The 13,584-nt window shown below is 41.1% G+C and overlaps 1 protein-coding gene across 1 annotated transcript; it reads right to left on the bottom strand.

Moving 5' to 3' along the window:
• Positions 1-2,416: 2,416 nt before the first annotated feature.
• LOC111975321 (LIM/homeobox protein Lhx4-like) lies at positions 2,417-13,101 on the bottom strand. The gene is made up of 6 exons (XM_024003533.2): positions 12,822-13,101; positions 8,923-9,094; positions 7,204-7,406; positions 6,275-6,429; positions 5,966-6,137; positions 2,417-5,338 (listed from the first exon to the last, which is right to left on the bottom strand). The coding sequence occupies exons 1-6, from the start codon at positions 12,898-12,900 to the stop codon at positions 4,959-4,961; spliced, it is 1,161 nt and encodes a 386-aa protein (XP_023859301.1). The 5' UTR covers positions 12,901-13,101; the 3' UTR covers positions 2,417-4,958.
• Positions 13,102-13,584: the final 483 nt, after the last annotated feature.

Below are 13,584 nucleotides of genomic sequence, written 5' to 3'. Positions count from 1 at the left end.
GAGCTGTTTTGTTCTGTAATAATGTGGTGCATGCCTGTATTTCCTGATACCTCTTTTTGTTGTAAAATATGTCATTGAAAAAAAATCCTAACACCTTTTTTGGTTAGTTGGTGCCCAACATAACAGGTGGTGGTGTGTTGGACACAGTAGCTCAGATAGATAGAGCCTGTCTGCATTCCTCCCGAGTGGCGCAGTGGTCTAAGGCACTGCATCTCAGTGCTAGAGGCGTCACTACAGACCCTGGTTCGATCCTGGGCTGTATTACCGGCSATGATTGGGAGTCCCATAGGGCGGTGCACAATTGGTCCAGCGTCGTCTGGGTTAGGTTTTGGCTGGGGTAGGCCGTCATTGTAAATAAGAATTTGTTCTTAACTGACTTGCCTAGTTAAATAAAAAAATCCAGATTTCTGTAATTTAGCTTATGTTTGTACTTATTTATCTTTGCAATGAAGATGGTGACGCAACAATAATACACATTTACAATAGGCCTATATCTAAAAATACATACAGCTAAATTATACAGTGCATTCTGGAAAGTATTCAGACCGCTTGACTTTTTCCACAATTTGTTACTTTAAGGCCTTATTCTAAAATGGATTAAATWGTTTTTTCTTCCCTCATCAATCTATACACAATACCCTATAATGACAAAGAACAAAATGCTACAAGCTTGGTAATCCTGTATTTGGGGAGTTTCTCCCATTCTTCTTTGCAGATCCTCTCAAGCTCTGTCAGGTTGGATGGGGAGGGTCGCTGCACAGCTATTTTCAGGTCTCTCCAGAGATCTTCAATCGGGTTCAAGTCAGGGCTCTAGTTGGGCCACTCAAGAACATTTGGAGACTTGTCCCGAAGCAACTCCTGCGTTGTCTTGGCTGTGTGTTTAGGGTCGTTGTCCTGTTGGAAGGTGAACCTTCACCGCAGTCTGAAGTCCTGAGCACTCTGGAGCAGGTTTTCATCAAGGACCTCTGTATTTTGCTACATTCATCTTTCCTTCGATCCTGATCAGTCTCGCAGTCCCTGCCGCTGAAAAACATCCCCACAGCATGATGCTGCCACCACCATGCTTTACCGTAGAGAGAGTTCAATCTTGGTTTCATCAGACCAGAGAATCTTGTTTCTCATGGTCTGAGAGTCCTTTAGGTGCCTTTTAGCAAACTCCAAGCGGGCTGTTATGTGCCTTTTACTGAGGAGTGGCTTCCGTCTGGCCACCCTACCATAAAGGCCTGATTGGTGGAGTACTGCAGAGATGTGTGTCCTTCTGAAAGGTTCTCCCATCTCCAAAGAGGAACTCTGGAGCTCTGTCAGAGGGACCATTGGGTTATTGGTCACCTCCCTGACCAAGGTCCTTCTCCCCCGGTTGCTCAGTTTAGCTGGGCGGCCAGCTCTAGGAAGAGTCTTGGTGGTTCCAAACTTCTTCAATTTTTAACAATGATGGAGGAGACTGTGTTCTTGGGTACCTTCAATGCTGCAGAAATGTTTTGGTACCCTTCCCCAGATCTGTGTCTCGACACAATCCTGTCTCGGACCTCTACGGACAATTCCTTCGACCTKTTGGCTTGGTTTTTGCACTGACATGCACTGTCAACTGTGGGACCTTATATAGACAGGTGTGTGCCTTTCCAAATCATGTCCAACAAATTAAATTTACCACAGGTGGACTCCAATCAAGTTGTAGAAACATCTCAAGGATGATCAATGGAAACAGGATGCATCTGAGCTCAATTTCGAGTGTCGTAGCAAAGGGTCTGAATACGTATGTAAATAAGGTATTTCTGTTTTAGTTTTTTTATACATTTGCAAAAATAAATAAAACCTGTTTTCCCTTTGTCATTATGGGGTATTGTGTGTAGATTGATGAGGATTTTTACAAAATGTGGAAAAAGTCAAGGAGTCTGAATACTTTCTGAATGCCCTGTATATGGACGTGTATAATGGTGAAAATAATGTTCTCTACATTTTCAATAAACACATAGCTACAATCCTATGGGATTACTCTTCTGAAGTGAGTGATGTTAAACACCACTGGTTGAGATAATTGATGCTATCCTTACCTTCTGGTGCATGGTCATAGCTAAGTCATAAAATATGAATCATAGGTTGCAGTCACTCCTGGCCCATATGGTTCTTACAAGGTAAGAACAAGATTGACAAATTATAGAAATTGAGTGAACAATCCCCAGGCCCTTGCTTTGCTTGTCTGTCACACCTTTCCCTATGAGAAGGAAACACTAACTATGGTCCCTCCTCTTTTCTTCTGGTTCTTTAGTGGTGGGCCGGCCATAGCTAGGTCCTTCCCACTGCTGAGTTGTTGCTCATCCTCTTCCTCTGCAGTCTGAAGACTAATCTCTTCTAACTGCATCTGCTATCTGCTTTATGATAGAATATACATGTAAATATTAAAGAGAAATACACCCACTTTAATCCAAAGACATTTTAGCTTTATTTCCTCATATAGATATTTCTGTACACAGTTCCTATCAATGCACAGAAGGCATATATGAATAGTTTCAGTGCTATCTGTTTCATCTTTTTTAAAGACACATGGCAATAAATAGCGCTCATGAAACAAGACTGTCAACACCTTTTGAAACTGTACAAAATTTACAACAATTAAGACGCAAAGTTCTGAGGCAACAGATTGAACAAAAAGTATATTGGTGTGTGTATATATTTGCATGTTTTTTTTTGTTTGCTTTCTGGTTGGCATAATGTATGCTCTTTTCAGCTGGTTCAACATTTGGCAATTGACACGGAAAGAAATATAAATTAGCAGACATTGAGATTTTGAGAGATTTTTTTACAGGAATTGTTCTGTCCCCTTGTACACTTATTCTCGTCGTAAATCTTTAGAAACAACATGAAAGTCTTGAAACCAACACCATCACACAAGACTGAGATTTTGTAAAACCTCTCTCATCTCACCCAGTGCGGGTCCTAAGATACATGACACATGACACAACAGCATATTCATGATACCATGACAATCAGGCCATCAGCTGTTTTCCACTGTCTCTAAGTATTACGTTTGATAATCCCTTTTGCATGTATTTATACTGAACAAAAATATAAACGTAACATGCAACAATTTCGAAGATTTTACTGAGTTACAGTTCATAGAAGGATATCAGTCAATTTAAATAAATAAATGATGCCCTAATCTATGGATTTAACATGACTAGGCAGGGGCGCAGCCATGGGTGGGCCTGGGAGGGCATAGACCCACCCACTTGGGAGCCAAACAATCCTGATGGTAAAGAAGACAGATGTTGAGGTCCTGGGCTGGCGTGGTTACACGTGGTCTGCGGTTGGACGTACTGCCAAATTCTCTAAAATGACAATGGAGGTGGCTTATGGTAGAGAAATTAACATTCAATTATCTGGCATCAGCTCTGTTGGACATTCTTGCAGTCAGAATGCCAATTGCACACTCCCTCAAAACTTCAGGAATTGTGTTGTGTGACAAAACTGCACATTTTAGAGTGGCCTTTTATTGTCCCCAGTACAAGGTGCACCTGTGTAATGATCGTGCTGTTTAATCAGCTTCTTGATATTTCAGGTGGATCAATTATATTGGCAAAGGAAATATGCTCACTAACAGGGATATAAACAAATGTGTGCACAAAATTTGAGAGAAATAAGGTTTTTGCGCATATGGAACATTTCTGGGATTTTTAAATTCAGCTCATGAAACATGGGACCAACACGTTGCATTTATTTTTTTGTTCAGTATACATTGATGGGTGATATTACATCTGTTGACAGAGAAGAGTAGCTTCTAAGCAGCCAAAGATACTGGAGCCAGGATGGCTGTTTATGACTTTTCAGCATTAACAGTGAATGTTCCTCAGTCAAGATTAGGTTGGTGTGTGTTTTCTCATATAAATAAATATACTGCATTAATGAAACATTTAGTAAAATGATTGTTCTGTTCCTGTATCTGTCATAATGAGTTAAGATTCCCCATGTTGTCAGCTGCACCAATAAAAGAGGATATCAAATGTGAATTTCCACATTGTTGTTGGGTTGCCTTTGCACTTCTTTCTATCCTACAGTCATTGGGTCATGACGACTTCTAGCAGAGAGCATATTCTTGGAGTAAGAACAACAGAGAAATAAATACTGACAAAAGTGTACCCCCAGGACTACAGATAATTCACAGAGAAGAACAAGAGAACCTACATTACAGAAGAGAATGGGTTTGAAGAAAGCGACTTCCCCCTCACATATACAGAATACTCTGTGGCTCCCACACTGTATAGACCAACATCTAGTAATTCCTAAAAACCCAGTGCTGCTAGTTTCAGCATTACATTAAAAAAAAACTTTGCATTGTAAAATTAGACTTGTGTCGCTGTTTGAAACTAGTTCTCAAATGAAACACTGCTGGGTTGCATTGTGCATTCATCTCTCTTCTGTTTGTTGCTGTCCATGTACAAAAGAGGAGAAGTGTAAAGTGCATTGCCAATGTAAAAGGCTTTTATATGAACATTGATCCTCCTCATTCAGAAGCATGCAGGAAGCTTCTTTTTTTAGGGATTCCATTTAGATTGTGGCCCTAACATTGCTGATGCCTGTTTGGGCTTGCCTCAGGGTTTAATGACAAACATCATCCCAATGCAGAAACTCATGCTGGAAATGTCAAATCCAGTTTTTTTAGAGAATGGAATAAAATCTATCCATAAAAAAAGATAATACAGTGTAAGTTCAACATTCAGTAGTGTTTTGTCCTGCCATTCTGTTCTGTGTGGCGCCTCTGCTCAGGTCAGTGGTGGGTCTCCACACATCCTTTACTCTAATGTGGTGGGAGGGTAGCTGAAGTGTAGCCTGTCCGGCATACCTACTACTTCCACAACCATTATTGGACAACAAGCGATATCAGTTTCAGGGAAATAGAAATGTAAAAAGCCTGCTTCGTCTGTCTCTGTTCCACAGTCAGTCTGCTGTGTTCATGGTGGAGCTCAGAACTGGGAGTGGTCCATCTCGTCCAGCCATGATGCAGGGCTGGTGGGGAAGTCTGGGTAGCCCGTGCTGCTTCCCGTGGAGAGGTCAGAGGTGGGGCCTCCTGCCATGGACCTGAGAGCCTGCCCCACGCCTCCCTGCCCCCCCTGGGCCATGATGCTGTCCATGGTGAAGCCCAGGTTGTTGAGCAGCGGGGTGTGGCCGGGCAGTGAGGCAATGGACGAGGGCGACTGGGGGAGGCCGTATGGACTGCCAGTCCGAATGTCATGATAGGGCTGTCCAGCAGCGTCCAGAGAGAAGCCTCCGTTCAACACTCCCCCGTCGCCCACACTCCCATACAGGCCGTTGGTGTGGCCCAGGTCTGACAGGATCTGGTCATCTACAGAGAGAAGGGAGGGAGGGTTTTAACACTTCTATGGTGCTGTCATCAACTATATCAACATTYTCCAGCTTTTATCTTTAAATAGAATTAAGTGCCGTTATGAAATCTTTTTATTGAGGCAACATAATCTGGATTTCATCTAGGTAAATGGCATGGGTGTGTAGTGTTCTCCAAACGCTTAGTAAGAGGTTGAAAGACTTGTGATTTACCTTAAGCTCAAACAAAGGGGGTCTGTGCGTGCAATACAAAATATTTGTCTCCGGCAGTCCCTCCAGTGCTGTTTCAATAACAACAATGCCCCAGAGCACTTTCCCTCTAATTGACTAAAAGCTTCACCTACTTTATAGAGTTTCTGCTATGGGGTTTTCATTTCTCGTAAAAATGGCCTCCTTTTAAAAATGGCTTGAGACTTTTATGAGTCCCCAAAACGGGCTCACAAACATCAAACAACCATAAAAACATGGGGATGTCTAAAATGTAATTTGCACAGTAGAAGCTTCTCTTTTCGTGTAGGCTCCATATTGGAGAAGTGTGAAAAGAAAGAGAGGAAGAGGAGGAGGAGTTGAAGAAGCGAGAGAAAGATGTGAAGTGAAGGAGGTTTGGGGTTGGGTTAGCCATACTGACCTCTGAAGCTGAGCTCACTGTCACTCAGTCCCGCATCGTCTGTTGAACTCTCCTTCTCTGCTTTGTTGCCCCCTCGGTTACGTTTGACGCTTTTGTAGAACTGACCCCAGCGGTGCCGCCCTGCGTCCTTCTTCAGACGCTTCTCTTTCGCACGACGATTCTGGAACCACACCTGCCATTGTGGGAGTAGAGACATTTGACTTCTAATTCATGTATATATCTGCATATTATCACTGGGATGTTATCTTAAGCTAGTCCAAACTAGACAACTGCTCAGCTTGGAATTAAAGATCCTGTTGAGGCACACACCTGCACTACTCTCATGTCCAGTCCCGTCTCTGAGGAGAGCTGCTCGCGGACGTGGCGCGCTGGCTTGGGAGAGTTCTTGTAGGCAATTTTAAGGGTCTCCAACTGTTTGGCTGTGATGGTGGTCCGTGGTCGCTTTGCCCCTGCCTCTGAATCATCTGAGAAAGATGTGCAAGAATTAAAGAATATCTTCTGGAAGAATATTGTTTGCAATATTTGCATTTTTTAAAATTGAAATCAACTTGTGGCTTTCGCTTTCGAAAACATCATATAGGCTTGGATGGACTGAGTGGCAAGTCAATACCCTTCTGAAACTGTCCCACTCTATCTGTAGGGGATATAAATCTCCCTGGGGAATGCCAGAAGAAGGGAGTTATTGGGGACCCACCGTAAAAGTGCATTGCATCACTTAACATAATCAATCAGTGGGCCWTGGAAATTTCCATAAATACATAGGCAGAGCTTTCAGTATCAGATCCATAAAAGGTCACAGCAACTGGAGATTTAATGCCCAAGCAGGACACTGAGAGACACTGAGAGACACTGGGACCCCATCCGGCTGGGTTTATGATGATTCTGTCGCTTCACTATCCCACTGTCTCTTGTGATTCCTCAATGCTTCAGTATTATTGTACATAAAGGAGTTAATTGCACCTTGCTGTCTGCTGAACTCCCTGTCTGAATGCTTTTGAATGGGCTGCTAACTCCTGCACCACTCTCCACAGCTCCCCTGTTGGACCCTGCTGGACCCATTACTCAGAGCATCACACCAGCTCTAGATAGTTTATTCAAGTCAATTTCCTGAAGAGGTTCTGAATATAACAGTTTATCAACCAGGGAGATAAGACTGAATTATTCTTTCAAAATATTTGGATGGTGTTTGATGGCCGATTGGCCATAGAACTAGTAGAATGGCCCAGTCAGAAACCTACCATTCTGTTTGGCTGTTTCATAGTCCTCCTTGCACACCAGCCTGCCATCCTCCATGAGGTAGAACTCATCCCCAGTGGCCAGCTGCCGGCTGCACATGACGCAGGCGAAGCAGTGCAGGTGGTACACAAAGTCCTGGGCCTTCCGCACCACCTGGGTCGGAGGGATCCCCTGTTGGCACGACGCACACTTTGTTCCAAACCGCCTGCAAGTACACACACACACACACACACACACACACACACACACACACACACACACACACACACACAACACACCAACACACACACACACACACACACACACACACACAACACACACACACACACACACACACACCAACACACACACACACACACACACACACACACACCACACACACACACACCTGCCATCAGATACACAAACCCCACACAGAACAGGTGGATGCATCTCCAATGTTCAGAGGCTGAAGATAACATGGCCTTATAACATAGTTATAACGTAGCACGCATAGTTTTCACCTCCACTTCCACCTGTAATACTAGTATCTGTAATACTACTTGGGTTAGTTGTAGAGGGGCAAAGCATCAGTGGTGGAATGTATTTGTGTTGGTGGTGGGCTTGTCCTCAGCTTGACGAATGGCCTGGATCAATGCAGTGGAAGTGGAAGCTATAAGAACCAGTAGAAAGAGCCCTGCACAGTAAACAGGCTGCAGAGAACCAATAAAGCACTGACTCGGGATGGGGCTGTAAATCACAAAGCCTATACAGAAAAATAAACCCTTCCTTTAGACCAAGGAGAAGTTTCTTCATTACTGCTAGGAAATCCTGCACTCTACTCCAGTTTCCAGCCCAGGCCTCAGCCCCATCATCTCTACTCCTCTCCCTGTCTCCGGTAGCATCCCCATAGTGCACACACAGCATCACTGCAGTTTTAACAGCAAAAACCGCCCCTATTGTCCCCAGGGCCGACTAATAAAGTTAATCTCCACTCTCTGACTCGCAAGCTTTTTAGGTCTCATTGAAGCTTCTGACATTAAAACCTCTCAAACATGATTTAGTAAAAGACAGTACTGATCCTGTTTTGGATAAAAGTCTAACTTAATTTACTTCTTTAATGCCTCAGAAATTCAATCTTAAAAAGATGGAAGCAAAAGAGAGAGAAAGAGGGATGAGAAGAAATTCAAGTTGCTGTTGTGTGTGTCCAGCTAAGGCTGGTAGATCAGTAATTAATTTAATTAGTATATAGAGTGTCTTTGGAGTTGAAAGTTTGAGTGTTATGTGTTCTGTCTTATCCAACATAAGTATTCAACAAGGACAGAAAGGCAGGAGGATGTTGTAGGATGTTCAGCTTGATTAACCTCATTGTGTTGGTCCTGTCACTAAGTATTGACACAAGCCTGTTTTATAACATCCATTATCTCACATCAATATATTATGAAAGTAAACTATGTAAAGAGGAAAATCCTCACTAGCACTAGTCCTGTATGATAAGTGAAGTCAAACCTAGTCCTCACCAAATCTTTCCTCAAAAGCAACATGCAATACAGACCACTCTGATCATGTCACAGATTTTACAATTCAAAATCAGTGCAATTTTATTGCCATTTTTGAGCTCACAAATATTCAAGTAAATCACTTCTACAATGTAATGTCACTTAGCTTGCAGCAATCAAATTCTCAAAATTCCCATTCAAACAAGATAGGTGAATGTTTTAAGATGAAGAAGTGGAACTCACTTGAAGAAGTCCTCTTTGCAGTACACATTTCCTGCCCGCGAGAAACACTTGTCTGCCAGCAACGCTTGACAGTCTGCGCACTTGAGGCACTTGGAGTGCCAGTGGCGGTCCAGCACCTTCAGGATGAACTTGTCGAGGATGTGTTGACTACAGCCCGCACACTGGGGGATTTCTATAGGGAGAGAAAGAGAGAACACACACCATGAGTTAAGATAAAATATTGGTGGTGGAATAGTGCAAGGAGACAAGGTGAGCATTTCCCCTGCAGGTTTTAAAGATCAGAGCCGGCTAAAATTATGTTAAACAAAATCGGTAATGTAGCCTAATTCCTCATCATTGTGACCCATATTTGAAAACAAATATGGTCTGACAGAGTAAATTGTATCATCATGCCACTCATTCGACTTAGGTTTATCAAAGGCCTGTGCCAGTGCCACAATATTTAGCTTTGAAGTGGATTTGATTGGATAAGCCGACTGATTCGAAACCAAGTAGTAAATATATATAATAAATACTAATAGTCATAAACAACGTGAAAGATAAAAACTGGGCTATAAGAAGGAGCAATAACCTCGGCCTTATAGTGTTAAAAACAATGCACTATTATCACCATCAACATCGTAACACCAGCACAGTGTCGCTATTAATGTGAATAGTCTATGCAAAAGGAAATAACCAGAGTTATTTTTATATTTATAAATATATATATATATATTATAATGTGATAGAATAATACATATTAATAGTATTGTTATTATTATTATTATAGCCATCTTCTTTTTTTTCATTTCAGAAAATGAAACTTCGGGAATAATTTCCCTCAATCTCCGTTGTCGTCAGTAAAATGGTACCGCATGTGAACAATGGCCAGATGAAGAGAGGCTTCTCATGGTAGACTAAATTACCTTTTCACTATCTTAGAATAGCGGGTGAGGGCATGAAGAGATCGAAATTGAAACTGACCCCTCAAACTCATGAAAACGGATGCAATAAGCACCGTTTTGTGCACAAAATAATTGGCCAGGTGATTTTTTTTGTGCTCGAGCAGTTTAATATTTGTACTGTATCTACAGTATGTCTGCAATTAGGCTTTGCCAAGCTAATTGTTGTTTTAAATAAATAGTTGTTTAACTCATACTGCCTAATCAGTAATCTAATCACACCCATACCAAGCTGTTTAAATGTGCGCTGTGGAGGTCATGACAACATTTCAAAACAATTACAATACAGTAGGCCTACATGTGCATCTTCATACTGTAGCCTACGTTGGGAGACATTTTTGAAGAGTAAAACATTTACATTTTTATGTATAGTTTCTGGAGGGCTGCTCAATCAACAACATTTATACACAAGGCCTAAGCTAAGCATGCACAAATAGAGGGTTGATTTTACAATACACTTATGAAGGTGATACGGTAGCCTATACAATGTACAGGAGTTGCATTTTGAGATGCTGCAAAGCTCCATTTCTTTAATTGTACTATTGCGATGTGGCATTAGCCTGTACAGACATCGGCATACCAGGTGTTTCCCAATCAACTTCACAATCAAATGAGATAACTATGGAGTACATGGCTTTTTAAGACTTTTTACAAAACTTAAATGAAAGTTAGGTGTATTTTACATCCACAAAATATTAAAGAAATACCCTTATTTTTGGAGCGTTATGCATTATGCTTTGGTGTAAGTGATGATACTGAAAGGATAGCACGAGGGCCAATCTTGGCCGTATTCACGTTCGATGTCTAATAGCCCCTTCACCCCCCCACCCCCCCCTCTCTTTCTGCATAACTTGTAACTCACACGATCATACCACTTAAGATCTCTTGTGAGCCTCCTCAAGAGGGGTCCTCAAATCTAATCAAATGTGATCCTATACGCTTCCTTTTCTCAGTTACTGCATCTCCTACAACATAAATATATCATCCTGTTTTACTGTATTTCGATTAGCAGAGGATAATTGTGTTTTTTAACAGGACTAAAAAACAGTGTTTCATATCACCCAACTTACTTATTAGCTACAATATCGGAATAACTGTGGGTCTTATAGGGAACAAGCACATAGCCTATAGAGCTCACAGGCCACATTGAGCTCATAGGCCTATAGCTCATATGTTTTGTAGATTGCATGACCTACACTTCAAAGCAAGCAGACTGTAAACTCTATTCAGAAAATAATCTTATTTTTCTTGGGGCCTAAACGTTTCTTGTATCCAAACGGTTTAGAATAATTACCCATATTCATAAGAGCATGCTAACAGCCATATGAATCATGATAATAATGTTTAGATACATAATACTAAATTGCTTTTATTCCCAGAGTAATGCGGTATTAAATCCTGCATGTATGCACCAAGGGGGTTGAGTGGCAAGATCTTAACACAATCTTTATACAATCTTTATACAATCTTAACACAATCTTTATACAATCTTTATACAATCTTTACACAATCTCCTTCGATTTACAAAATTAAAGAGCATACACCACTAACATATAGTTTTATAGGTTAAACCAATTCTATTTCACAATTCTGCATTGTTTCACTTTGTGCATTAAACATTATGGTTCACTGCCTTTACCAATAAGGTAGCCTAAATGAAGGTCAATTCAAGACACTTTTAAATGGGTTAAATGATAAATGATGCTAGATTTTGAACAAAAATATACTCTCCTGCGCTGAAAGAAGCAACAACTCGTTTGGATCTGTGATGTAAACTATATAGTATTTCATTGTGGATTAAAAGCAACATTAGAGGTAATAGAGTAGGTCTATCTATACATTTCCGTGGCTCGCATATGAATAATTAGGTCAGGAATGTATCCAACCCAGTTCCATCTTGATTGCAGGATCAGATTATATAGCGTAGATGAACAAAACTGAGTTAAAGAGCAGATGCGAAGATAATGAGCAATTATTTGCTTTGATGTTGAGGTAAAGTATTTACCGCACACACAATGTAGTGAAATATTCCACGTTTGTCATTTTAAAAATTAAAATTAAAACTACTTGTTTAAGTAGGCTATAATATCATATCACAATCTATACGTGTAATATAGCCTACACCCTATGTGTCAAACAATAATAAGACTAACATAATTGTACAATTATGTAGCCTACAATTGTACAATAACACAGCTATAGCAGAAACATCAAAGCATACGCATACATAGCCTGGATAATTTCGATACGACTCAGTAATAGCTGTCAGTCAAACTGGTAGGGTATGGAGAGTAGGTGATGAGAGCGTCTGATCTCTCGTCCATGGCCAGACAAATAAACAGCTGTCTCATCTCTGACCAGAAGCAAACTTCTCATACAGCTCGAGGGAATAGAATAACAAAATGCGCTCGAGGTAGGGAATATGAATATTCCTGTATAATTWAAAAAAATGTACAAACATAAAGTGTTTATGCCTTGATGAGTGTTATACTATTATACACATGTCCCAACCTAGGCCTATATATGCTCATGGGTTCTAATAGTTTAAAACCAGCATGTACAACTCGTGCATAAGGCTGGGGGTTGGAGACAACATTACGAGCAGTACAAACGCACACTTTAAACAAGACATAGGCTACATGTGATAAAGAATCTCTATCCATACAGCATTCCACAAAATTCCACATGAGGACCAGAAGATCAAAATGAAATGCATAATACCCTCACTTCAAAGAATAATATGAAACACACGTTATATGAGTAAGTATAATAATATGAAAATATATGATCCAGTAGAATAATATCACTGCCTTCTTTAGCCTGGCTTGTCTGTCCCTCAACCCAGTTTAATTAAACGCTACATATTTTTTCTACAGCAGTGCCCTGCAGCATTTCAGAGCTCGGCTGCCAATTTCCGTATGATATAATCAATATAGACAAGGAAGTGGAAAGCCTTACGTTGCATTGGCACTCCGAGTATCTCGGGTACACCCTTCACAGGACTCTCTGTTGGTAGAACAGCAGCACTTTGCATCATTGTGATCCAGAACCGGGAATAAACACACACATATACACGCTCAACAAGGTGGGCTGAAGCTCCCGTCTTTTAGTGAGAAATGTAGAATATGTCAAATAGAAACAGGGTATGAACCCTTCTGTAGATCTAGCTGTCCCTTTAAAGTCCGGTATTTTTTATTATCCTGGAATATTGTCCATGCGTGCGAGATTTCGCCGTGCTCTTTTGATGTGGATCATACAAGCTGCTTGATTCATTCACACTGCAGGGACAACTGTGACGTCACCCCAGCATAGGCACCACCAGGGACCAATGGGATCCTCCATCAAGCCTCAAATGGGCGGAAGAATTCTGCTCCTGGGCGCAGGTGTACAGTGAGAAAGACGGAAGAATTGGTGACAAAACAGAATGCCCTCAGAAAGAGGCAACCTTCTTTAGAATAGTATCAACAAATAGAGTCTCGCTTTGCACATAGCATTGTCTTTCTATCAGAATGAAGGGGTAAAATGTTTTTCAGCTGAATATGGCAATACGCTTTAATAGATAGACTTTGCACTATCAAAGCGTCTCTTTCTTCAGAGACGTGAAAGGTAACATTGAGCAACCGCTACTAGCCTATACAGCCGAATCCACAGCCTACCTGCTCTGCTGACATATGAAATTAATACGTTTTCTCATATTTTTTAATTTGAGTTTTTATTTCAC

Source organism: Salvelinus sp. IW2-2015, linkage group LG16 (assembly GCF_002910315.2).
Source record: "Salvelinus sp. IW2-2015 linkage group LG16, ASM291031v2, whole genome shotgun sequence".
Lineage (NCBI taxonomy): Eukaryota > Metazoa > Chordata > Actinopteri > Salmoniformes > Salmonidae > Salvelinus > Salvelinus sp. IW2-2015.
Note: the sequence above shows the minus strand (reverse complement) of the source record. Positions and strands in the feature narration are given on the sequence as shown.